The sequence below is a fragment of the Corythoichthys intestinalis genome, chromosome 5, assembly GCF_030265065.1.
Source record: "Corythoichthys intestinalis isolate RoL2023-P3 chromosome 5, ASM3026506v1, whole genome shotgun sequence".
In the NCBI taxonomy this organism is placed as follows: Eukaryota; Metazoa; Chordata; class Actinopteri; order Syngnathiformes; family Syngnathidae; genus Corythoichthys; species Corythoichthys intestinalis.
Genome location: NC_080399.1, coordinates 12,633,782 through 12,661,553, shown reverse-complemented (window position 1 = coordinate 12,661,553; position 27,772 = coordinate 12,633,782). Strand labels below are relative to the sequence as shown.

General features: G+C 39.2%; 1 protein-coding gene across 4 annotated transcripts in view; it reads left to right on the top strand.

Annotated features, from left to right (window-relative positions):
* Positions 1-27,772, top strand: part of wwox (WW domain containing oxidoreductase) — a 449,092-nt gene that overhangs the window by 19,485 nt on the left and 401,835 nt on the right. For all 4 annotated transcript variants that reach the window (XM_057836007.1, XM_057836005.1, XM_057836009.1 and 1 more), the window contains exon 5: positions 14,437-14,543. In XM_057836007.1, coding sequence (XP_057691990.1) covers positions 14,437-14,543 — 107 coding nt within the window. The remainder of the gene's footprint in view (positions 1-14,436; positions 14,544-27,772) is intronic.

Genomic DNA, 27,772 nt, shown 5'->3' with positions numbered 1-27,772 from the left:
GGAAAGAGGCCCATTTACAACAAACATCACTCCAGTGTTCTAATGGTGCATCGTGCTTGCTAGTTGCCTTAGAAGGATAGTAGATGATTAGAAAACCTTGTGCAATTATGTTGACACAGCTCAAAACAGTTTAGGTGGTTAGAGAAGCTATAAAACTGATCTTCCTTTGAGCTAGTTGGGTATCTGGAGCATCGCCTTTGTGGGTTTGATTAAACTCTCAAAATTGGAAGAAAAGACAACTTTTACGTGACGCTCGACAATGTGTTCTTCGAAATGAAGGCTATTCCATAAGAGAAATTGCCAAGAAATTGAAAATATCCTATAACACTGTGTACCACTCCCTTCAGAGAGCAGCACAAAGTCTAACCAGAGTAGAAAGAGAAGCGGGAGGCCCCGCTGCACAACCGAGCAAGAAGACAAGTACATAAGTCTCTAGTTTGAGAAATGGATGCCTTTCAGGCCCTCATTTAGCAGCTTCATTAAATATTATCCGGAAAACGCCAGTGTCAATGTCGACGATGAAGAGACTACTCCGGGATGCTGATTTTCAGGGCAGCGTGGCAAAGGAAAAAGCTTTATCTGAGACTGGTTAATAAAAGGAAACAATTAATATGGGCAAAAGAACACAGACCTTGGACAGAGGAATATTGGAAAAAAGTGTTATGGACAGACGAATCAAAGTTTGAGGTGTTTGTACTTTGGACCTACAATGGTGAAGGTAACGTGATGGTCTGGGGTAGGAGTGGGAACCTCAGGGCACCTCACGATACGATACGATTCGCGATACAAGGCTCACGATAACGATTATATCACGATACAGCTATTATCGATATATTGGTCAGAAATTGGATACATGACATTCTATGATACAACTGTTAAAACGGAAAAAAATATATATATATTTAAAAATAGAAAAAATACTGTTTAAGTCATTTATTAAACAGTGACACCTTTTCTGTGCAACATTGCTGTAAAATACAAATCTACTGCAAATTATGCCCCTGCACATATAGAGGAAACAAACCACGACCACTGACATCGCTTGGAGAGATCATGATGAATGGCACCCTTAATTTCTTTAAAGTTTTAAATCTTTAAAAAAATAAAAAAGTGCCCTAGGTGTCAGCAGTTGAGCTTGGAGTTGGGCAATGATAAAATTGGTGGGTCTTTCCTTTGTAAATGACCTTTGTTGATTGGTTTGAGCACTTCCGCTATCTGCTTCAGCATTTAAGATGTCAGACTTGCTCAGTCACAGTCTTCCTCACCTTAAAAACAACAAAATAAAACAAAAAATATTAGCTACTTCATAGCGTTTGAGTTGAAATCCTGATTTTTTTTGTGTTGGAAGTATTGAATTAAAAAAATATATAAATTGAATGTATAGAAATTAAAAAATCAATAATTACCTATTTTTAATATGTAGGCTACATTAATTATCATGCACATCACTTTATATATCTTGGAACCTATTCAAACCATTTTTATAGCTTATTGTATCAAAATGACAGTAATAACAGTTTGTGTAGTAAACTAGATGGAAAGTGGTTCTCAAATAATATCAAATAAATCGGTAAATTCATGTGGGCTTGTTCGATATTCATTTTCATCCAGTTTAGGGTCCTGGTTTATTTTATATCATTCAACACCAAATGTCATCAAAATAATACATGTAAATTAAAAAGTCAATTACATTGCAAAACTTTCTTACCTCAAGTGATGAAAGCGAAGCTCACAAACTCCGGTGTCCACTACGTCACCAGCTCCCAGTGAAAATTATTTTTCTTAGACAATTCTTGAATACAGCAAAGTCCTTGTTCACTTTACTTCCTTTCTTGTTGGTGTAAAATCTAAAATGTGTCCCCATGTGTGATTTGTAGCAATATTTTTCTCATTTTTTCCTCCACCGTTCTCACTGAGCTTTTTTTGTTTTTTCAACCCACTTGGAGCTTCCTCTCTTCTTCTCTAGACAACTTGTGCGCGCTTTACCCTCACCGCCACTCCCGAGCGCCCCTAGTGGACCGCCAAGGAATTGCTCAACAAACATTGAGCAGTTTACAGCATCCATACTCCATTGTATGGCCAATATGTTAAATAAAAGTATCGATACTTGGCGGGAGCATATCGATAACCCATCGGGTTGCAAAATATCGCGATATATCGCTGTATCGAGATATTGTCACACTCTTAGTCTGGGGTCACTTTGGTGCTGGTAAAGTGGAAGATTTATTCAACATCAATGGGATTTTAAATAAAGAAGGCTATCACTCCATGTTGCAACACCATGCCATACCCTGTGGACAACGCTTGATTGGAGTTGATTTCATCCTACAACATCACAGTGACCCAAAGCACACCTCCAAATTATGCAAGAACTATTTAGAAAAGAAGCACTCAGCTGGTATTCTATCTGTAATGGAGTGCCCAGCACAGTCAACAGATCTCAAACCCATTGAGCTCTTGTGAGAGCAGCTTGACCTTATGGAACGCAATAAGTACCCATCAAGCCAATCTAACTTGTGGGAGATGCTTCTGGAAGCGTGAAGTGAAGTTTCTCTTATCTTCCTTCTCTTCTTAACAAATTAACAGCTAGTTACACCATAGGTCTACAAAGCTGTAATTGTTGCAAAATGAGCATTCTTTGATAAAAGCAAAGTTAGAAGGAGAAAATTATTATTTAAAATAAAAATCCTTATTTCCAACCTTGTCAATGTCTTGACTATATTTTCTATTCATTTTGAAACTCTTTTTAAAAATTAAAGTGTGACTTTTGAAGGAAAACACAAAATTGTCTGGGTTTTGAACTTTTGAACGGTAGTGTATATAGGTATTTTCAAAATTTTAAAAATGTTCTCTTTCCTGTTCAACTGCTTAGACATATATTATGGATAATCTGAGTGTCTTCAAAGGCTGAAACCGTTTTAATGTGCCACATGGGAGTTTGACGTACCCTGACTGTGGTGTTGTTTTATATTGCATTTTTTTAAAATTCAATTTAATACTCTTGGCCAGTGATCCCCAACCACCGGGCTGAGACTGGGTACCATTCTGTGGTGCATTTGCTACCGGGCCGCAGAGAAATAATAAATAATCATCAATATGCCTGTCTACTCTACTGATTAATCAGAGTAGAGATTTTTGTATGTCACCGTCTATTAGTTGAATCCATTACAGGGGTGTTCGCACACCGATAGCAGCTCAGCATCAGTCAGTGTAAACAGTAACGTTAGCTGCTGTGTGCTGCGGGCAGCGACGTCCTTGGACAGTTTTTTTTTTTTTTTTTAACTGGGAAAAGGCCACCTGCTGAACCAGAAGAGGAGCCTACAACCAGTCCATTCTCCATAATATGTGGCTAAAAGCTAGCAAACGAGGCAACAAAAGTGAATGCACTGAGAGTATCATACCTCATGGCGAATCGTATTGCTAAAACCAAGAAAGCATTCATGTTTGGAGAAGTACTCATTATGCTTGCTTACTTACCTGTAATATTCTGCCACACATTGGCAGTCCATGGAAAAAAAGGCCCACATCAGACCGATCCATGGTGCAAAAAATGTTTGGCACCACTGCTCTAGCTCTTCATAATATAGATTTTTGCCCGCTGACACACCCACTCACAAACCTTCAAAATTAGTGACGATGTTAAATATTCCAATTACATCCAGTCAGCTACATATTAATGAAAATGCAGCTGTTTCCTCTGAAAAAGGAGTGTCTATATACTTGAAAAAGTGTATTTTCCATGCAAATTATCTTTCCAGCCCAATGAAAGGATATCAGGGGTTATAAAAAGTAATGGAAAAAAATGACAGCACATCAACCTTAACAAAAGAGCCAATAGTTGTGAATTCTTAGGGGCAAAATACCTGCACTGCAATGTTCTGATCATGGAAGGTCCTAAATTATTAATCTGAATGTGTGCAGTTGTCAGTGTATACGAGCCCATGATGACCGATTGTGTCGTTTTTATTTTCAGGAGGTTGACACAGAGGGTCAGAGCGAGGGAATGGGGGTAGGGTTGAGACAGTAGGGGACAGGAAGGGGTAATAGAACCACTTCGGCGCTCTGGCCTGGAACAGCTCAACCTTGGGCGGTAATTGCGAACCATACATCCCACTTTTGGGGTGACATCTCCCTCCTCATGGACTAATGGGGGGAATTAAATGGATCTTAAAAGTCTGAAAGAATACAGTTTATATATATTTTTTATTTAACCTTTTTTTTAACCAGGAAAAAAGTCTCGTTGAGATTAAAAATCCAGGACAGGTAGCAGCACAAACAGTTTCACAAACACAGTAAAAAACAAAGCACGAAAAACAGTTCACAAAATCGTCAGTCATAGCATCTACAGCCAAATGTACTTGCTTCCAAGTCTTTTCGAAGAGCCTTAAAACCATCAAGTGACACCAGATCCTTTAATTTTAGGGTTTGTTGCAGCTTATTCCATACAGAAGGGGACACAAAGCTGAAAGCCCTGCTACTTAGTGCAGTGTGAACCATCGGTACAGTAAAAAAAAAAATAAAAAAAATACCCGTCCGGTGACCGAAGGTTTTAACTCCCATTGCTTTTTTTGAGTGGGATAATTTCCCAAGTAAGATGGAAGCAAGCCAAGAATAGCCTTAAAAACAAAGACATGCCAGTGAAAGAGTCTACGTGTTGACAGAGCAGACCATCCAACCCTGGCTTTCAAAGAGCCGTAGTAAGAGATCTAAGTTTTGTATTTAATCTTTAGTGCTTCATGGTAGACAGTATCCGGTGCATGAAGACAATGAGCAGATGAATGCAATAATACGCTGCCAAACTCTCCCAATCCAAATGTATTGGACGTCTATCATCGTTAATGGCACTCAAACATGATCATTCATCTATAAATCACATACAGTTTCACACATACCACACTAGTTTGAGGACAGGAGTTGAAACTGACTGCAATTTGCTCAATGTCATTAAACCTTTTGCTAATGTGAAGGTCTGAGAATTTTAATGCGTAAAAGAAGTTGATTACAGAAAATTAAAAGTCATAGTCCAAGGAAAATAGAGAAATAAACCGTGTCATAAACTGTCACACATTCATAACATTAATTCCCCGTGTAACAGAGTTTTACAGTTAAAAATTGACACTAATTCAAGTTGTAAGTGATTCTTTCCAGAATGTAGTCAACTCGTGCGTTATTCTCCAAGCACCATTTGTGCTCTGTTGAAAGGACTGTGGGAACTTGACATGTTTACCCACAGGTCCTGTAATGATCTCAATTGACTTGTGTTTGTCCAATTGTACTACAGAGCTTATTTTAGTTAAATGCCTCTTTGGATGCAGATCAAGAGCGAGCGTGAGCAGCCGGGCGGCGGCGGCGACAGTGGCGTTTGCCAAATAAAGCCGCTCACTGACGAGGCTGGTAATGATCTCATTACACTGAGCCAATACACCTGTGTACCGGGGGGGTTGGAGGAGGGTTCCAGAGAGGGGGCGGTGGGCCAGGGAGGACAAACAAAGCGTGAAATCACTAAATCACACTCATTATTGGGGGGGATATCTGAAGGGCCAGGATCCTAATGTACCATGAAGAGCATTCGTTGCTTAATGGACATTTTACACCATTCTTTTATGCATCATAGTAAAACACATTTTCAGTAGTAGTGGTGCTTTTTCATTTTCTGATTAGTACAGTGTCAAGTACACTGTGTTAAAGGCATTGCTTCACCAGATTTAGCTGTCAGCGCTGTTTGTGTATATTTTATACTGAATACAGAGTTGTGGTTCAATTGCAAAATGAATGTGTACTGTGTGCATTGGTTTTATTATAAGTCTTGCTTTAGGAGTTGTTTTCTTTCTGTGCAGCTGTGAATTCTACTCAGCAACAAGTGAATGTGTTGAATTTTGTGTTGAATCGAGTGTTAATCAGGTGAGGCACTGAAAGATGAGCACTCACACCCAGTCATCACAGTTTAAACGAATAAGACGTCTATCACCATCAATGGCAAGTAGACATGTGCCGATTACTGTTTTCAAGGTATACAGTTGTATGAAAACGTCATGGTTTCAAAACCGCAAACATTTCCGTCATACCGTCCCTATGGTATTAGCTATTTTTTATGTCCCAAAAATGCAGGGAGAAATCCTTCCCTTGCAGCTGCAAGGCAAAGCCCTCCCCCACCGGTTGTTGCTCAGTGTCAGTGTTTCAGCTGTGCTGCGTGATGACTGGAGGAGGTGAAACGCTTGAAATTTTTCCCCCCATTAAAGAAAACGAAATCGTTGGTATGGGAATACTTCGGCGACAGAAAAGTTACAGACGGCCGCGGTTTAGAGGTGGAGGGCCAACTGATATTGCGAAGAGTGGCTGCCGAGGAGGCAATAGAGGAAGTCGGACATCCGGGCATTTAATGACGTCACCAGCCACAACAAAGTGTCGCCATATTGACAATGGGGCAAAAGACGAGTCACAAGCAGTTGCTCTGTCGTGCATTGTAATACAAATGCGTTTAACTTTCATTTTATTTGCGGTCTTTTTTCCGTCGGAATGACTAAAAGTTGCTGTGTTGCGGGTTGTCACACAAGGAAGAGTTCGGAGCCGCATTTGAAGTTCTTCATTCTTCCACGTGAGAAGAAAAGGAGAAACAAATGGCTGAGAGCAATTAATCGAGGAACGGTAAAAGAAGACTGTTCCGTGGACTATTTTCGCCTGTGGGAACCTAAATCCAAGCACATTTACGTTTCCAGCCGACATTTTATTGCTGGTGAGTAAACTTTAATTTTTGCCCCAATTAGCTGCTAGGATTCAATAGACTAGGCAGTGGTTATTATTACCGTAACCGACAACTCGCAAAGCGTTATTTTTCTTTTGCCGTGAACTGCTCTGATTAGTCAGTCGGTATATTATTGGCCTGGTAGGAATTGGTTAGTTTGCCGTGACGTGCTCACGGCTAAATAATGCTTGGAGGCGAATTACCGGTTACGGCAGTAATAATCACTTCGTATATACTACCAATTTTCTCAGTTCCACACAGTACATACCCCACGTAAATGATAAAGGTCAACTTAACTGGGTGACTTTATGAGGTAGTTGTAGATGTTTCCGAATTCCAAGGCAGGCCATTCCTTTGTTTATCCAGCTATCAGCTGCGACTTTGTATCGGCAGCTTTGTAAGGCAATAAACGCAAATTTTAAATTGCATCGCCTCCTCACGTCTGTCGGTAGTGACTCGTGATAATAGTAAGCCACGTTTTAGACGTTTTTAGGAAAAAAGACGCAAAACACACCTGAAATATATTAATTTCAGACGTTTGTCAATGGAATGTTTAGCTGTGCGTTCCCCCTTCACAAAATGGCGACACGTTGCTAAGCGAGGTGACGTCATCGTGACATCATGCCGACTTCCTCCATACCTCCAATATGATTTTGCATTTATACAAAATCAAAGGTTAGTAAACACTCATGAACGTTTCCTACCAGCTACAAGAGTTAACCCCAGCGTGTTTAGTGTGTCTAGCGGTTGTAAAACATGTAGTGTTTTTTTTCTCTCTGGCAAGTGTCTGTGTTGAGAAAGAGAGTGTGTGTGTGTGTATATAATGTAAACATGATACGAGTCTTACACACATGCTTTTCATGGAAAATATTTTTTATCTGATGGTAATAATGTTGAGCTGTGGGTTTAGGCTCACCTAAAGGGCTATGTTTTGAAAAATAAAAATCCTATTCAATGGAAAAGGTTCCCCAAGATTAACCCAGTTAAAGTTTAACCCAGCTATCTCAAAGTAGCACATTTTAGAGCTGTAATTGCAATACCGTGATATTTTGGCTTAAGGTTATCATACCGTCAGAATCTCATACCGGCACATGCCTGATGGCAAGCAGTGAGTTAAATAATGTGAAATTGAAAAAATAAAATTCAACTTAAGAGTGCGATTGGGTGCAATGACAAGAAAACAAACCCCAAATTCCTACTTACTGGCCTAATCATAAGGTAGTACACCCTGAACTAGTCAGCCAAATGCATTACGTAGTTCCATTTCCCTGAGTGAAGTAACCTGTAGTGTCATTCCACAGGTATATTGTAAAACAGCTTTAGGCGACCCAACATTGCAAAAATGAGAAAACAAAACTGCGTGTATGACCTCTCGTCATGTTCCATCATCCGAGTACAATGGCGAAACAGGCACTCATTGTTGTACACTTGACCGGGAACTCATTTGATCGGCGCTCTCACCGTCTCTGTTACAGCGCCGCTCGCTCTCTTGTTATTTCACAATTAATGTCGAGCCCTTGTTATTTGTCACCGCAAATACACGGTTCTGGTGACAGTGCCTGTTGTTGCTGCCATATTCTAATTTGTTCTCTATTATGGAAAACACTGCCGCTCCCTAATTTCACTTTCATGGTGTGTACACACAACAAGTGAGAGGGGTGGCGTTATTATTTACCAGCAGCTTGTGTACATTTTATAATGTGTGAAAGAGCGTTTTTATGTTTTATGACATTTTTAGGGATTTTAAAGAAAAAGGTGCAAGTAGGAGCATCATATTATACTGTAGTGATATGGAAACATTAGGCCCGGGAGATAAATTGATTTTAGGAATTAACTAGCAGTGTAGTCTGGTGTTGCCGAGCATGCTACTTGTGCTAGGTTGTTGGTACCAAGGTTTATTAACCCTTACTAGGGCTGCACAATATTGGAAAAATAATGAGATTGTGACTTTTTGGGGGTTTGCAATATATATTGCGCAGTGATGGGAATAACGCCGTTATAAATAACGCCGTTACATAATGGCGTTATTTTTTCAGTAACGGGGTAATCTAACTATTTTTTCCGCCGTTACTGTTACTGACGGTCAAAAGCAGCGCGTTACTTACTCTGAATAAATTGAAGAAACTACCACCCGTAGCGAGTCTACTGTGCTCTGTTTATTAGTCATCCAAGACTTGGGGTGCGTTCAGGTTCGAGAATAGCGCACGTACTTCTACTACGAGGTGGAGATATACACACTATTTCAAGTTGGTCAAAATTAAAGGAAATAACGTGCATGTAAAATGTAATTTATGTCCCGGGGCAAAGCTTTTGTTGACATCTGTGGTAAGCAATTCAAATCTGCTGAAGCACCTAACAACTACACACGCGACCACAAAGCTAGTGGCGAAAAATCTTACTGTTTATTTTTGTTGCACTTCAAGTGTAGGATAAATCTGTTGCTGGTGAGGTGCAATAAATATTACAAGGTTCTATAACACAACTACCTGTCTGTTCTTCTCTATTCAACTGACTCGAATACTGCTCAGAAAATTTCAAATTCTTTGACATACAACAACTTCTTTTTAAAGTAATGGAAATAGTTACTTTCCCAGGTAACTAGTTACTTCTACTATGGAGTAATTCAGTTACTTTTTTGAAAAAGTAGTGAGTAACTATAACTAATTACTTTTTTAAAGTAACGTGCCCAACACTGATATTGCGATATTAAAACCAGAAGAATTTTCAGCAGATTTGACTCTCTGTCCTGCTGCTCTTCTTGGTCAGCAGTGCTCTGTAGTTTTTAAAGTCAACGATGATTGACAGGTTTCTAGCTTTGATCTTGCCAGAGAAGGTTGGTAGCTCGACCATCAAAGGGGCCGAATGTGTCAATCATCGTTTAGCTTGTTAAACACTAGCGGTCGTGTGCTGTGGCAACTCATTGTGTAAGTGAGAGGCTGTTCTCAGCAGCCTGAGAGGATTTGAGTGGACTCACTCAATGTGGCATTTAATAAAGGCAAGCATTTTTCTACGTTATTCTTGTTTAACCCTTGAGAGTCGAAGGACGCGCCGGCGCGTCCTCAGCGCACGTCGTCTTTGAAGCGCCCTCACGTTTTAAATATGTCACCCACATGCCGTTGGTTGGTCTCGTTTTAAAGTGCGGAAGTTGCGTTTTACTCTCGTTATTATTTGAAGTCAATCGACCAATTAAAACGTGAGATATTGTCATTTAAGTTTTATAGTTTTATTGTCCTCTCAAAAAAAACATTAAAACGCTGCATGGATCATTTGTTTGTGTCTATATTTCCATCATTTCTTGTCCTTTTTCAAAACGGAAGCTCCATGAAAAAACCACAAATCAAACGAACCCTTTCGAAGTCACAGTGGACGCACTAAATGCGTTTTTTAAATAAATATAACTGCCATGCGAGGTTCCACCGAACGAGAGGAAGGAGTGTTCTGAAGCAGCGAGGTGGCGAGCCGACGGCCGTTTGGATCGAGCAGCGACTTTGTGTGACTTTGAGAATGAACGGAAAACTAAATTTAGCGCAAGCAATTGTGCTATTTGATCAACTTGAGGAAGAGGATGGTCCAAATTCGTCATCATCGTCTTCTTCGGAAGAGTCCTCGAGTGAAGATAGTGACGTATTTGAACACGTGGGTGACGCCATCGACGAGCAGAGGTAAGCAAACTCACTTTTTTTTTTTTTAGGCTGGAAAAAGGTTCTTTTGAAAGTTTCTTTTGATATTGCAAGACAAAGTTAATTTTGATGCAATATAAGTGTGTGTTTGTGTATATAATAATAAAATGTGCATATCAGATCAAAGTCGTACGTGAACTGTGTGTATCCAAGGCAGGAATTTATAATTGTGGTGATCTTCTTTCTATATGAAGATTAGGGATGTAGCACATATTCAGCTATGGTATTCTTTCTATTGTCATACATATAGATTTCCAATATTATTTATTGCTGTATATATTTTTATTTTATACTTTATTATTTTCATAAATACTGACTTTTTTTCATGTACATTTATAGTGACAATGAATTTTTTTCATGTACATTTATAGTGACAATGAAAGTAAAGTGAAATGAAAATGGAAGGGTGGAAAGAGGACCAACACCCCATGGAAGTGTGGGCTGTGTGATGTCGCCCTGTTTCGAATTCCAGCATGAAACTGCTTTTCGGAGTGGCATGCCTGAAAAAAATTTAACTTGTTTATTGTAAATATTTTTGAAAATACTCCCCCCCCCCCCCCAATGTTATATATATATATACATTTTTCCCCACAATCAGTCTTCTCAATTTGTGTATATAAATGTGTGTTCAAGAAGCTTGATTGTGTGTACATAGTTTTCATCAGGTGATGGGCCGCAATACCTAAACTCATAAAGAGATGGCCTCTAAACACTTTTTGTGTTAGATGGTATATATTTTTTCACTGTTCGGTCTGCTGTATATAACCTGTTTTGACTAGAGCATGTATAAAGGCAAAAAACGCCTATGCTATACCTGTTGTTTGTGTTGAATTGTCAAATATAAGACTATTTATTCTAAATTTTTTTGGTTGAATGTTCATCCTAACATGTTGAATAAATATTACAAAGTTTCAAAACGGTTCGTTACGCATGTTTGGTTGTCAATTGGACATCAAAATTAAAAATTTTGACAAAACGATTGTGGAATTTTTGGTCTTTTTGGGCCCAAAATGATGATTTATAATTGGTCAGTGACGGAAACAACAGTTTGGACATGAAGTTCAAGGTGTCACAAAAAAAGGGACCAAACCAGGCCATCGTAAACAATTCTTTCTTTGAAATATAAAGGCAACTTCAAAGGCATGCAAAATCAGACAAAATAGGCCCAGACCTTAAAGGGTTAAACATATTTCATATTATGAAGGCAGCAAAGTCGAAGAGTAACATGTTTAAAACTTTTGTTTTTTTTTAAACACTGTATTGGATCAGGACTTGGTATCGGCAGATTCTAAAAATCAGGTGACTCGGACTCTGGTGCAAAAATATGTGATCGGGGCATATCTACTCACCATGACCACTTTGTATTCATATAATACTGTTTAATCCAGGCTAAGGGGTTTCATCTGTGAATGAGAAAGATTTCTAGATGGCTAGGCGGTTATGTTTACATTTTCAAAACAAACAAAAAAAACACTATTGCATGTCATGCGATGAGACTATTGAGCACACGCACATTGCGGTGGCAATGTTCAAACGATCTAATCGGCAAATAAGAAACCGTGAAATGTGGGCTTCCATGTTTTTTTTTTTTTTTTAAATGTATGCTAGATTGATTTATCGAGCCGTATGGGCCGGTGTTGCTCGGTGGAAAAACGTGAAAAGTGATATTTTCTATGCTAATTTTTTGGGTTTCAAATCAATTTTCTCAACTAAATGGAGGCCTACAGATATCAAACCGATCTAAGAACACTCCCTGACACATACAGTACGACAGTTTCAAATTTAGTCAAAATCCGCCCAATTGTTTCGGCATCCATAAAACACAAACGCACAGCCAGCCACACAGACAATCTCACCTTTATAGAGATTAAGATATCCAGCCGAAATGAATCCCTTATTAATAATACGGAATATTGTATTTTTTTTTATTTTTAAAGGGCCTTGTTGTGGAGTATTTAAAGCCACAACGTATCATCACAGCGCATTTCAGTTTGTACATGAAACCGTAAAGTTTGAAAGCCAAATGCGACATTGCAATCCCAAGAGATGTGTGTTTTGCTCTAAAGATGGTGCTGTGGCCTCCTCAATCAGGTGGCATTTTCTATGCTAATTTTTTGAGTTTCATATTAATTTTACGCATTAAACGAAAGCCTACAGGGATCAAAACCATCAAAGAAAACTCTCAGACACTGTGTAAACTTTCGTCAAAAAAATCCGCCCAACCTTTTCGGAGTCCCCCCCCCCCCCCCCCCCCCTTCTTGTGTACCGTCTTCAGAAGAGGCTTCCTCCTGGGGTGACAGCCATGCACACCAATTTGATGTAGAGTGCGGTGTATGGTCTGAGCACTAACAGGCTGACCCCCCCACCACCACTCCTGTAACGAGTCACATGACATTTTGGAGGGAAAATGACAAGCAGTACTCAATTTGGACATGGAGGGATGTACGCTTTTTCAAAGGGGCTTACTCACTTTTGTTGCCAGGGGTTTAGATATTAATGGCTATATTTTGAGATATTTTGAGGGGAAAAATTAACTCCATTATATAAGCTGCACACAGACTACTTTTCATTGTGTCAAACTGTCATTTTGTCTGTGTTGTCCTATGAAAAGATATACTTAAATATCTGCAGAAATGCGAGGGGTGTACTCACTTTTGTGATACACTAAGTATACAGTAGATTTGAGTTTTTTGTGTATTGTGAATTGGATGCCTATCCCAGTCATATCCCCTAAACTTGATCCAATTCCAAGGTTTTTGATACAAAATCTTCATATTCTCCTTCTTTATTGACTTTTTAAAATAAATGTTTCCTGTTCCCTAAATCCTGACAGCCCGTCTGCCCATTCAAATTACAGTATGTATTCAATCTATGTCAATGTCACTCAACTCCTTCTCCCCCTGTCATGTTGTTTTTATTTTCCCCAGTTCCTGTGAGCGGAGCGATTGCCGCTCTCCACCGCAGTCCCCTCCATTACACCTTATAACGAGTGATATAATTTAATTCCATGCTTGACTTGTCAGCATGGCGGGCTTCCAATCCAGCTCCAATTTTAGTTTTTAATAGATATCGGTCTTTAACACTCTCCTCACAATTAGGCCTCCCAGTTTTGCTCTTAATGAAAATCAGATTATGGCGTATAATCTAATTACAGTTCATATTAATCCGCCCTCTGATACAGTCCTGCCTTACGGTGGACCCTCTTTGCCACAATCACTTATTGTGGCAGTTTGTCAGTCAAAGCACTCGCCGGGTGCCTTTGAAATAACCGTAGACTTGCAGTAAATTTCAACGGAAATAAGAAAATACGGTGAAAGTTGATCGAGTAAATGAACGCAACCCACGGCTTGAAATGACCCATTTAGACGAGTCATTTAGAAATGAACTTCTCTGCCTTCTATCTTTTATTTTTTGTCACTTCTATCGCAAGCGTGCGATTTGGCTGAAGCCAGGCTGCGCTGTCGTCTCGGACAGATAAATTCTCCCGCTATCAGCCAACCGCGTTCCATTTTGGAACTCTGCTCTTATCAGTGGCCCTTTGATGCCGCCAACCATCACCGTACCAAAGGTTCGGTTTGTGTTTGATTGTCCGTTTGACTCCCTCTATTATTAGCCATGTTTGTCATAATTACCCCCATCAATGCGTAATTACCAACATAATTAATAACCGACTCCCCGCTCTTCCTCTGTAGAGTCTTCTTAACGAGCGGGGCGATACCTTCTCTAGAGCCGAAGGCCACGTCCTTAACTTTTATCTTCTCGGGCGAGAGGAAATAGACCAGAACCACAATAATTCAATCAGTGTCATCACTTCTGAGAGAAATGATTAGCTCTCTGCGCCGAGACCACTGGCTCAATCGGTGAAATAAATTACATGAAAACTTGATAGTGATTCTTACTGGCCCTTCCTCCTCCTACATTTGGATCCAACCTCTGAAAATCACTACTTATCTCACTCTTTGAAGCATCTCATAAAATCAAATCAAATGTCTTGTTTCTGCTTTCATGTTCTAGGCTTTGAGACAGCCAGGTCTTTTGCGCTACACGGTGCCCGCGTCATCCTGGCCTGCCGAAACCTGTCCCGGGCCAAAAAAGCTGTGAGCATGATACAGGAAGATTGGGTAAGTTACTCAGTAAAATTTTAAAAGTCAATAGGATAAATTGAGTTCAATACAGTATTGCAAATCATCTTTTCTCATTGAAAATAAATGGATAGTTCAATTATTATTTTCAGATTGTACAGTTAAAAAAAAAAAAAAAAAAAACAAGGGTGAAAATCATACTGATCTAAACTTATATACGGTGGAAAACATTCAGGTGACTTGAAGTTTCGCTCTGAGGCTCCTAATTTGGGAAAATTTCATAATTGTCCTTTATGGATGTGTGATACATCACTGGAAAGCTTAAAATCTCAATTTTCTGGGGGAAGAAAAATTTTGAACAGGAGGGCATTTCTAAAAAATTTTTTAAAAATTTAAACAGCAAAACCCTAACTGGAGGTGAGAGCACGCGAGAGCATAATTAAAGACTTTAACGAGATATTATCGCGTGCTTACCTTATTTCGATCCAAAAACTCCGTGTAGCATGTATCACCGAGCGTCAAGACACAGCTGTTAATGGCCACAGCCGAATTTTTTATGGGATTTTATGGGTGAAACACTGTAATATAACAAGGGTTGTGATGCAGAAATCGCAGACATCATGGAGTGATCGAGATTTTCTTTTTAAAATATTTACCTTTTTAAACTTTTTTTTTTTTTTCTCAGTTTTATCGATTATTTATCATCAAAAACAAACATGTCCAAAGTCAAATGCGGCCCGTGGTCAAATTTCATCCGGCCCCCAGCCTCTGTCATAAATTCAATAACGTCTGGCCCGCATACAGACTTAATAAATTGGTCAGCAGCACTGCTACCAGCATATGACGTATTTTACACTCTAAATGCTGCTCCACATTTACCCACGAAAAGGCAGCAGCACTCTAAGCAACATTACCCCGTGTAACTCTTTAGTCCCAATTTTCTAAAATGGGGACAATCATCAAAAAAAAAAAGGAAAAAAAAGGAAGTTGACTGCGACAGCCGACGCTTCAAGGATAGGTGGAAATTGGAATATTTCTTCACTTAAATACACAACAACTGTCTGCCTCATTTGCAAAAAGACACTGTTTTTAAAGAGTTCAATGTGAGGCGATATTACCAAGCAAGACATGCTGACATGTACGACAAGATTACAGAGAAGATGCGTAGTGAGAAATTGAAGCAACTTGAAGCTAGTTTAATTTCACAGCAGGAGTATTTTGCAAGAGCCCGAGAGTCGAAAGAGAACGCCACAAAGACTTGTTGTGAGATTGTTGAAATTCTTAATTAAAAAAATAATAAAGCAAATGTGACACACAGAATGGCTTGCTAAAATTTGCTTAAATATACTTTTCGACATAAAGGACGTCAGCCAAGATCGGCCCCCCACATTTTTGCCACACCAAATCTGGCCCCCTTTGCAAAAAGTTTGGACACCCCTGATCTAAAGTATCTGGGAAAATGCAACAGTAAGAAAAAAAAAATACAATTAAAGATAGTAATGAGGTAGATATCTGTGACCTATTTACAGACGCTATATTTTTAATTGTGACGTATTGGTTTAAAAGTTTAAAGTATGCGAGTGAATAATTTTATAAAGTCGTTTTTTATTTTTTTAATTTTTTTTTTTTTTTTTTTTAATATTAGACATCAATTAGTGATTCCAAGCTAAAAATGATAGACATTTTGAAAAATATAATTACCGTAATTTCCCGAATATCAGGCACACCCGTGTATAATGCGCACCCCAAATTTACTTGTAAAATCTAGGGGAAATTATTGTACCCGTTTATAACGCACACCCTAATTTTAGCACCAGTAAATAGAAGAATACAAGAAAACAGAGCTCGTGTACAGATACAGAAATGTCATTTTACTGACTGGTGAAACACAGCACAAGCATAGCACATTGGTAGTTCAAAACATTACCATAAACTGACAATATTTTTGGTAATAATATGATTTGACAACTTCTCCAATTTACCAGAATCTAGGAGAAAACAAAACAGATGTGACTTTTCTTTTAAAGGCTACTGTATAACTTGCTCGTTTCATCATGATGAATAAATGTTTCTTCCATGGATTGATACGGTAAAATGAAAGTGAGAACGTAAGTCGGAAATCCGTGAGAGCTCATCGCTGTCAACATGACAGTAACAATAGGAACTATTGTTATTTGGTTTTGAGTTTCCCGAGGGACAGATATAGTTGACGGACACACACAGGAAGTCTGTTTTGTTACGTTTGTTATGGTCCGAGTTGCGGAGCTGCAATAAACGTTGACTCAAATGAGTTCAAGAAACTAAATTCTGTGCTTTATGAAGAGTGAAAAAAGCAGAATTTAACACAGACGAAATTATTCGGCCGATTAGAGTGAAGTATTACCGAAACAAAATGGTGACATCACGTACCGTAATGGTCGGCAACGGGTCGCCACATACGTTTCTTCAACACAACGTGGCCGTGTCAATAAAAAAAAAAAAAATCGGTTTATGTATATATATATAATATGTGTATGCAATATATATATTTCTGTTTCCATCTATGTACCCGTTTATAATGCGCACCATGATTTTACAAGTTGATTTTGGGGAAAAAAGTGCGCGTTATATTCGGGAAATTAGGGTACTTACCTTCTTTTTATGGCTAGGTTGGAACAAAAGCGGTGGAGTGGTGTCCGTAAACGGAGGTCTCCAGGGTAAAACGGACAAATTAAAAATAGTTCGGGGGCTTAATGCGCCATGAAACTGCTATGGCGGCATATAGACATATTGTTATATCAAACACAACAGTTCTTTTGGCTTAAAATACAGCAGTTTATTTTGAAGAGGGGTGCAAAAGCAGAAACTGCTTTTTCAGCCTTGTCTGGTTTTTCCGCCATACTGTATGCAAATCGAACTTTGTGGGCGTTTCTGTGTGTGTGTGTGTGTTTGTTCTCTATGGACTCCGAAACAGCTTGACTGATTTTCTTAAAATTTCACACAATTGTTTTATAACCGTCTGTGAGTGTTCTTAGGTAGGTTTTGTGTCGAGTGCCCCGAAAAGTATGAATAATCGGGGAAAAAATGGGTTGTAGAACGTATAGCCCGCGTGTAACCAAATTTGACACACTCATAGGGAGTGACATCAATAGTGTTTCTCAGAAATTCCAAGGTTGCAGAGCTTTCAATAATGCAGAAAATTGACAAGTCCCAAAACCGATATATTCCGATTGCTCCCAAACCGGGAGTTATTGACAGCCACCATGGAAATTTTCACACCGGAGTGCCCCTAAATAGAGCGACAAATTGGCAATTGATTAACCACCAATAATGTTCAAAAGTGTTTTTTGGATGGCCATCAACAAATGCCAGGGCCAAATATTTGACGTTGCTTGCATCTACTTGCAGGGGCAATGTTTTTTTTAATGCCCAGCTCTAAGTCTCAGCCTCAAGTGTCTGCTCACTATCCAAACTGTATGTGTTTTCGCCCCAAAAAGTTGTTAAAAGCGTAGTCTGTAGAGAAGTTCTATAGTTTTCTGACAGCTCTTCGCCTCGGTTTTTTTCCCCATTTACCTTGAAATTTTTTTTCAACCTTTGACCTCAGCATGTAACCAATAAACTCTGCCTTCGAGTTTTCTTTCTGGTAAAAAAAAATAGTTGCGCACAATAACACAGAATCTATATGGGTAAAACGGAAAATTGAGTTAAAAATTACTGAACCCAAGTCAGGGGGTTAACAAATTCAGTTTCAAAAAACTACATTGCCCCTGACAGTGTGAAATAGTATTCGGGCTTTAGAATTTTGTGGTGTTCGTTTGGTCATGCAATCTGACATTGAGACTCATTATTAAAAACTTAAACCATTTTAAAGGGGAGAAAAATTAAACAACTTGCGGCCCAAGGTGGTAAGTGTGGAATCACTGAGTTGGGGGCCAAAATTCATGGGGAAGCCCTGAGCTTTCTTATTTGACTATTTAACTAATCTTGGCCCCAACAACCCAGCACAAGGAGTATGCCCGGCAATGCTGGCCTATATTGCTCATGCTTTATAACATGGATTTTTTTGGACAATGATTCATAGAGGTGGGAATATTGGGGCACCTCAAAATTCGATTACGATTCAGAGGCTACGATTCGATTATAAGTCGATTATTGTCGCCCCCCCAGCTATAGACCCTACCCACCGACGTCACAAAATCACGTGATCGCTGTATTGTTCCGCCCCATTGTCCGTCATTTTGTGTCTATATTATCAATGGTCTCAATTGATCGAGCAATTTATAATGGATTTCATGGAAGACCCGTTGCTTTCGGATGCCGTAAACTCACTGGATGCGTTGCATAAAAGGCGTTATGTGGAAAAGCTTCAGTTTATCCATTCGCCAGATCCATATTTGATGCCTAAATCGATGTTTTTCGACCCGCTGTCTTCGCCGTCTTTGCCTGACATCTGCTAGCTACCCTGATATTTACAACTATCTTGTCCACACAAAATCAGCCTATTCTCACGAAAGTTTGAAAAACCTTAAGAGCTTGGAGGCTTATAAATACTTCGTTGCTGGTCGGGTGAAACAGGTCCTCGTCCACGAAAATTCGGCAGGAATCTTATCTTGTGCTTGGAAAGGTGAGTTACGAAATTTTCAATTCAAAATCTTTTGTTCTTGCTAACATCCACTGTCAAGTCTAATGTATTTCATGTCATTTGTCAATGGAGCTAGGGCTTTTAATGTTTATATGGTTTAGCGATAGCACTCTCACTACATACATACGTGTATGTTGTCGGCGATTAGCCTAGCAATGATCTTAATTGTGGTTGTCAGCCCAAAACCCTCTAAATCAGTACTTCTCAAATGGTGGGGCGCGCCCCCCCAGGGGGGCGCAGAGCGATGCCAGGGGGGGCGCGAGTGACCTCGGGGAACATGCTTTTTTTTTTTTTTTTTTTTTGCCGTACTAGAATAAAGTGTACTTGCACATCCACTCCGTGGGTGGCAGTGGCGCTCTCATTTTCAAAGTGCGTGCAGTATTTTTGAAGTAAGCAAGAGCACACGGAAGAGACTCATGCAGAGCTGGACTCACGCAGCGACCCACTGTCTTTCTCACGTGTCCAGCCGAGAAGTGCCGTTTTCGGCTTGGGATCGTCACGACCACCGCCCTCACCTACGGTTCTCCCTCGGCCGCCGAGAATGCGCTTTTTTCGGGCCGTTTGCCTTTGACTTTTAATATAGTGGGAAATGAGGAAAGACCACTGTTTACTGAGTCTAAAAATGATTATAGCGGAGAAGCCAAATCAGTTAAGACGCCACTTAAAGACATTAGACCTCAATCTCATTGACAAGCCGCTTGATTGTTTTTCAGCGAAAATGTGCCGAATATTGCCAATTGTCACAATCGTCCCGCTTTGTCAGTGTTATATCAGTAAACCAGTGAGCACTGTGGTGAATCAGCGAAAATAAAAACTTTCCTTCTGTCCAGAGACCTTTTTCCCCCCTTCTATTCAGTTTTGTTTTTTTTCGGTCAAATTTTTTGGCATGTTGTCCTGAAGAGTAAATGTTTCTAATCAATTTGAATTTGTTATTATTTACTGATTTTATTACATTTTATTTTTCAGTATCAAATGGTCAAAAATGTACCTTGAGTGTATTTTTACAGTTTGGATGTGACTTTTTTTTTTTTTTTTATCTTCAGGCAAATTGATGCGCATTAAGTCTTTTCTGTTACAAGCAACACAATGTTAAATAAAGTTATACTTTATTATAAGTTGATCTATGTTACTTTTTTTCTTTAATAGAAAAAAAAGGACACAATGTTAGGCTGAGGCGTACTTATAATAGTAATATAGACGAATGATACTATTTACAGTGGCGGCAGAGAGTTAGGGGGGGCGCGAAACATTTACGTCTTCCTTGGGGGGGCGTAACAGAAAATAATTGAGAAGCACTGCTCTAAATATATATTAAATGCATCTTACCAGATGTAAAATGACTACTACATAATCTGTGGTAATCGTTTGGAGCCCAGTTTTCTCGTCGAATTGCAGCAGCCCATCTCGCTCTCTCCTCTCCGGGTCACTCGGAATCCGGTAGAACTTCAAGTCTCTCCGTCTATCTTCTCTATTATTGCAACCGTCCGCCACACACGCCTTCACCATTTTGATTATTAATGTTAACGAGCAGAAAAACACGCCGTAAATAGGAGGAATGTACGTAGCCGTAACAGGTAAACACGATGTGTTGACGGACAATTGGGCGGCACCAGTCAGGAGGGCGGAGTTGTGACGTCACGTGGGTAGAGTCTATATGGGTAAAACGGAAAATTGAGTTAAAAAATACTGAACCCAAGTCAGGGGGTTAACAAATTCAGTTTCAAAAAACTACATTGCCCCTGCCAGTGTGAAATAGTATTCGGGCTTTAGAATTTTGTGGTCTTCGTTTGGTCATGCAATCTGACATTGAGACTCATTATTAAAAACTTAAACCATTTTACAGGGGAGAAAAATTAAACAACTTGCGGCCCAAGGTGGTAAGTGTGGAATCACTGAGTTGGGGGCCAAAATTCATGGGGAAGCCCTGAGCTTTCTTATTTGACTATTTAACTAATCTTGGCCCCAACAACCCAGCACAAGGAGTATGCCCGACAATGCTGCTCTATATTGCTCGTAGTTTATAATATGGATTTTTTGGACCATGATTCGTAGAGGTGGGAATATTGGGGCACCTCAAAATTCGATTACGATTCAGAGGCTACGATTTGATTATAAGTCAATTATTGTCGCCCCCCCAGCTATTAGCTGCTTTCAATGTTCCATTAGTTACAAAAATAGTACAAAAATCCTCTCAGGCTTAAATAAACCACTATTTCAATATCAAGTTAACAGTTAAAAAAAGTAAATAAAATACTCAAGTCCCCATTTTGTATCAGCAGCTTTAAACTACATTCAATCATTTAATGTTGTGAATCAACCGTTAAAGTTGTTAAAATTGCTCCCGTTATTCCATCATTTCTCATCATTTAAAGATAGATTGAAGTCAAGATTTTGCCGTTTTTTGATAAAAAGTTAATTTGGTTCGCTCGGAAGGTTTGTACAACAAAGCCTCCCTGAGAAGTCTACTGCTTTAAGATGGCGACTGTTTACTAATGCAGGTGAATCTGTCATTTCACATCTAGTTCTTTATACATGTGCTAACGCCGCGGAGTCTGTCATTTCGCATCTACTTCTATTTGCATGTGATATCTACCGTAGCATTATGTGGGCATAGTTTGTAGCAACTGGGTGTTGTTTGTGGAATTTGGATGTTTACTCTCGGTCCGTTCCTCATTGCGTCCCAAAGACCGCGCTGACTGTGTTTTACTTCCGCTTTACTTAGCATATTTAAATAATCAGAATATGGATGTTTGTGAATCGTTCTCGAATCTTCAGCGGCCGAATCGCGAATAATGTAAGAATCGGAAATGTCACAGACCTTTAATGATACGATATGTGCCGAGGTCTGCCATGATTCGATTCAAGTACCTTTGATCGACTTAACACAATAATATGTAGACATCAGGGGCGGAGCTTAGGAAGGTGTTGGGGGTGCGTGCGCGCTAGGGTCTCCAGGGGCATGGTTTGCGGGGAATAAAGGGGCTATGGTTAGGCAAAGGGAGTGTCAAAAACAAAGGAAATATGATGCATGGGGCTGTAATATAGTGTTTAAGTGTTAAAATATTTCAGGTCCGTTCAGCCGGTCGTATGGATGGCCTGTGCCGTGAGTAGGGGCCAGCGAGTTATGAACCACTAGCACCCTCGTACCCCCGTGCCTGGATCTCAGCCAGGCGACTCAAAGGGCATGTTGATACTCATCACACCCGCGCCCTGTTCACATTTTTTCCCAGCTACTGGCACACATTACATAATCGGTTACATTTTAGTAAAAAAAAAAAATACAGAAAAATTATGACGTTTTTGACAATTTCATGAGAATGAATGAATTCTTTGAAGATCCTGATTCTAACTTGACCCCGTAAAGACCTGCCATCCAGATATTGTGGACCTTACATTTTGGGTCATGAAGATCACCATAACGTGTAATATTTATTCTATAAGTGTGGCCTACATGACCTAAAATGTTATGCCCAGATATTTAACCATTTGTATTTTATTATTATTCTTAATAACTATTTGTACACAAATACATTTATTTAATAAATACATTGCACATTAATAAAATGGGCATACAAACATAATTAATAAAATCACAACTAACAAAAAACTGTTATGGCCTCCAACACTGTAAAGTAGATTGATCATTTTTTCAAATTTTCATTTTATTTCAATGACTTCACTGTGACTTCACTGTAAAGGGTTTATTTGATAAAAACTTAATACTGACATAAAACCTATCAATTCTTTAACTGTTGCTTGAATGACATCAACAATTTTCAAGTATCTCACGCTTCATCTGAATGCACATTCCCAGGTAAGTCAATAATTTTATTCACGAGATTTATTTAAACAGGCTTCCAGGGTGCTAAGGTGGGGATGCGGAGGGAGCATCTGATAATTACCCGAGATTATTGCTTTAATATCGCAGCGCTTGTGACTCGTCCGTAGATTTACGAGTATGGGAAAATAAACAAGTGAAATGTGGCCGCTGGAGCAGAAAGAATAAGCCATTAGCACTGGCTTGATTACAGAGAGCAGTAGCAGCAGAAGAGTCGGGCGAGACAGCTGAAATGGAGGGAGGCGAGGATGGATAGAAGACAAGAGTGAGAGTGGAAGAATAGAGTTTAAACTCAACACATCCTAATTGAACAATGCCCATGGGACTGGACAGGCAGTATTGTGTGCGAAAGACCGAATGTAGCAAAAATTTGAATTGAAGTACAGTAGTACTTTCAATTACTAGTGACCAAACTAGTATGAGCATTCATTTTTCTTTTCTTTGCTGTGTTGCAAGTCAAAAATGTCCTGCTGCAGCTCGAGCTGAACTAGCCCACATGTGCGTTTTGTGTTGTGAAATAGGCCGAAAACCAAGCATATGTATTAGGGCTGTCCCAAACGACTATTTTTCTCGCGATTAGTCAGCAGACTTTTTTAACGATTAGTCGACTATTCTCTTAATTTTTTTCCCTTTTTTTTTTTTTGAATGGAATGTAAACAGATTCAGAACCTAACTTCACCTTTCAACATGATTCAAAACAATTCTTAAAAAAAATACTACATATTAAAAATATGTACCATGTAGCATTAATATGATAGTATACTACTATACAGTGCCCTACATAATTACTGGCACCCCTGAAAAAGATGTGTTTTTTAGCTTCTAATATATTTTTTTAATTCAAACAATATATGACCTTAATGGCAAAAAAGAGAAAAATCCAACCTTCAATACAAGTGCATTGATTCAGTGGGGAAAAAATCCCACATAAAGAAAAAAATATTTGACATCAAATAATGTGTGTCACAATTATTAGCACCCCTGGTGTTAATACTTTGTACAACCCCAATTTGCCAACAAAACAAGGTCTGGGGACTGGGATGGCCATGGGAGGAGCTTGATTTTGTGTCTGGTGAACCATTTCTGTGTAGATTTGGCCATATGTTTAGGGTCATTGTCTTGCTGAAAGACCCAGTGACGACCCATCTTCAGCTTTCGGGCAGAGGGCAACAGATTTTGATTTAAAATGTCCTGGTATTTCAAAGCATTCATGATGCCATGCACCCTAACAAGGTTCCCAGGGCCTTTGGAAGCGAAACAGCCCCACAACATCACTGACCCACCCCCATACTTCACAGTGGGTATGAGGTGCTTTTCAGCATGCGCATCTTTCGTGGCACGCCAGACCCACTTAGAGTGTTTGTTGCCAAAGAGCTCAATCTTGGTCTCATCTGATCAAAGCACACGGTCCCAGTTGAAGCCTGGGACCGTGTGTATTTTTGTGTGAGAAGCTAAAAAAACACATCGTTTTCAGGGGTGCCTATAATTATGAAGGGCACTGTATATACATAATAATAAGTTATAACTAGGGCTGTCAAACGATTAAAATTTTTAATCGAGTTAATTACAGCTTAAAAATTAATTAATCGTAATTAATCGCAATTAATCGCAATTCAAACCATCTATAAAATATGCCATATTTTTCTGTAAATTATATATATATATATTCTGTAAAATGTTGGAATGGAAAGATAAGACACAAGATGGATATATACATTCAACATACGGTACATAAGGACTGTAGTGGGCATTTCGCTCTACTGTCATTTAAATCTGTCTATGCTATCCTCACTCCGAAGCGTCTACTTTTTCCAAAGCTAGACAGCTAGTGAACGACTTCTTAATAATCAGACTTCTTCTTTTTTCGTCTGATTTATTAATAAAATAGCCTCAAACTATTGTCCTCTTTAGACCGTCGTAAAACTACAAAAAAAAAGTACACAAGCATTGCATTAGCAACAACGGTAGCTTAGCACGCTATACAGGTTCACTAAACATAAACAAAAAGTGTCTCATACAAAAAATATAACATTTCGCTTACTAACATAATGTGTACATTCTTTACAACAACCATACTTACGGACAAATCTTGTCCAAGGATCATATAAGCACAACATTACAACGTAGGTGTCAGCCCGAGACGTCGTGCAGCCATATTGAACTGGCAAGAAAACAATAAACCATGTCACAAAGCGACCACAAGAGTTCGCTGTTAGACAGCACAAAAAGCCTTGCTGTAAAACTTACTCTATAGTAATACTGTATGAGCGGGACATGTGCGTTAATTGCGTCAAATATTTTAACGTGATTAATTTAAAAAATTAATTACCGCGCGTTAACGCGATAATTTTGACAGCCCTAGTTATAACATAAAGTAAGCTTGTCAGTGCATTCATGGACTACAGTATATAGTAAACAGGCCAGGGTTTGCTTTTTTTTCTTTTTTCTCCAAGCGGGAGCATCCATCATTCTAACAAACACAATCTGCATGCTGTTGTTACCAATCTGCACTTTTGGTAAAGCTGTGCTCTCAACGCCGAACCGTGGTAAGGAGTGGACCGGCGATTCTTATGGCTCGTTCGTCATTCCTTCGTTAGGTTCTTCCTTCGAGTGGATGGTGAAGTATATGAAACCACACGAACGCGTCGGATGGCTTTTTCAGTGGAGACTTTTATTAACAAAACAAAACTAGCTGTGATGAAACGGCGAGCCGTTAAATATGGCTCTAACACAGACGGGGGCTTGTAGAGTTTATCACAAAAAAGGAAACTAAGGGAGCACGCCAAAACACATGAGATAAAAATACAAACAAAAAGGAGGCACGAACCGGGTCTGCAAGATAACTAAGGGCAAGGCGACTAAGGCCAGAAAAGACAAAAAACAAAACAGCAAAGTCCAAATAAACTACTGTCATGAAACAAAACGAACTACGAAAAATACGTACTAGGCAAGAGACTCGAGAAGTACACAGCGGTAAGCAAACAACGATGCAATAGTCCGACACTCGTATAAGGTGACAGGAGTCTTTAAATAATGAGCGCTCCTAATGCACAGCTGGAATGAAAAGAAAAGAAAACTGAGAATTCACACAAACATGGCACTAGCAGGGGACACTCAGCCATTCAACACGGCGCTCCCGCGCAACTCCGTCATACACCTGCTTCTTTCTCTCTTTTGCTCTGCCCAATTTCTTTTTCTGCGCTATGTCTGCAATGCCGGTCATATTGAAAAAGGACAGCGGCCCCCTTGGAGATGCAGGTTATTATGACGGTTCTGCCCTTTGGTGAAATGGCAATAAGGTTGACTCTTATTTTGTGATGCATGCTTTTATTTTGGTGCAAGGAAACGTCGACCAGGCAGTTCTTCCGCATGCGAGTAAGGGTTAGGTATAGGGTTAGCTTCCTGCTCCTCAAAGCCGATACCGATACCGATATCGATAACCGATAATAAACATATAATTTTTGGAATGTATATTCACCCAAGTTTTTGAACACCTGGATGTTAAAAAAAAACAAAAAAAAACTAGTGGTGGATTCAACATAGATTTTGCCTTTGACCTCACCAGATTTTTCATAATGACATGAACATTATTATGAACAAACGAAGACAAGATTAGTCTTCACTTCAAATAAAGTGCCAATATTTATTTTTTTCAATTAAATATAATTTGAGTCAATCACAATCAATTAGTCAATATAATTAAAGATGTGTTTCCTGAATAATGAGCACTGAACTAAAACATAAACCCAACAGGTATTGTGCTTTGTCATCAAATAAAAATATTTGGTGCTACAGGAGAGGAGACTGTTGTGGTCTTGGTCCATGGAACAACTTTCTTAACCTGGGAGACAGGTTAGGACAGCAAGCCTATCAATAACCAAAAGGCCTCTCAATAACTTACTAACTTATAACTAACACTGTAAAATGCAAACATTATATACTAAGGTTCATCACTCATTCCTCATAACAAAAATATGGTAGAGCAAAAAGGATAATGGCTTTCCTTACAGTATAATAATCAGTATCAATCTTTAAAACACCATCGAAGCGATTGTCATCTTTTCAGTGGTTTATTAAGATGTGTTTCTCGCTAGCCGTGCGGCACACTTGAGCGTGACGTCACAGAAAGGGAGCGCTTGATTTACAAACGCACACATCCCAATCCACCGACACCATGCCAAAAATATTACAGTACATGTACTGCCCAAAACAGTGTGTTTCACTTCTGCACTGCCCGACAGCCATCTAAAAATGAATGCACTTCCATAAACCACAAGGCTTGGTCTTTTCTTGCTTTTTTGGGATGATACTTGTCTTAATATTGTGAAAGTACAACAGAAAAATAGACATATTCCATACTCAATTTACAACAAACTGCACAATACATTTATATACACAACTATTATATGTAAAGCATAGCACACTAGCTTGAGCTACTAGCCTTAAGAATTGGCTGGCTTCTATCATACAACTTATGAAGTTCTGTACATATGACCCTTCACCAAAGAAGTAAACATATATTGCACATCCATATGTTACAGTAAACATAAAATACTTACAGACATATATTATCGAGGCGGAAAGCATTCACGATTGTCAATGCTACCGCTAGACACCGCACTGTGTAAGTGAATGAGCTTGTGAGCAAAACAAAAAATTATTCTGACCGGGAGGTGGCAGCAATGCCCCGCAAATACTCAACTGATTTCCCATACTGGTGTGTAGCGCAGCACAGTACATATAGTATTATCGGTCCTATTAATAATGTTATTGGATTTATTGGGATGATGTCATAATTCCTATTATCGG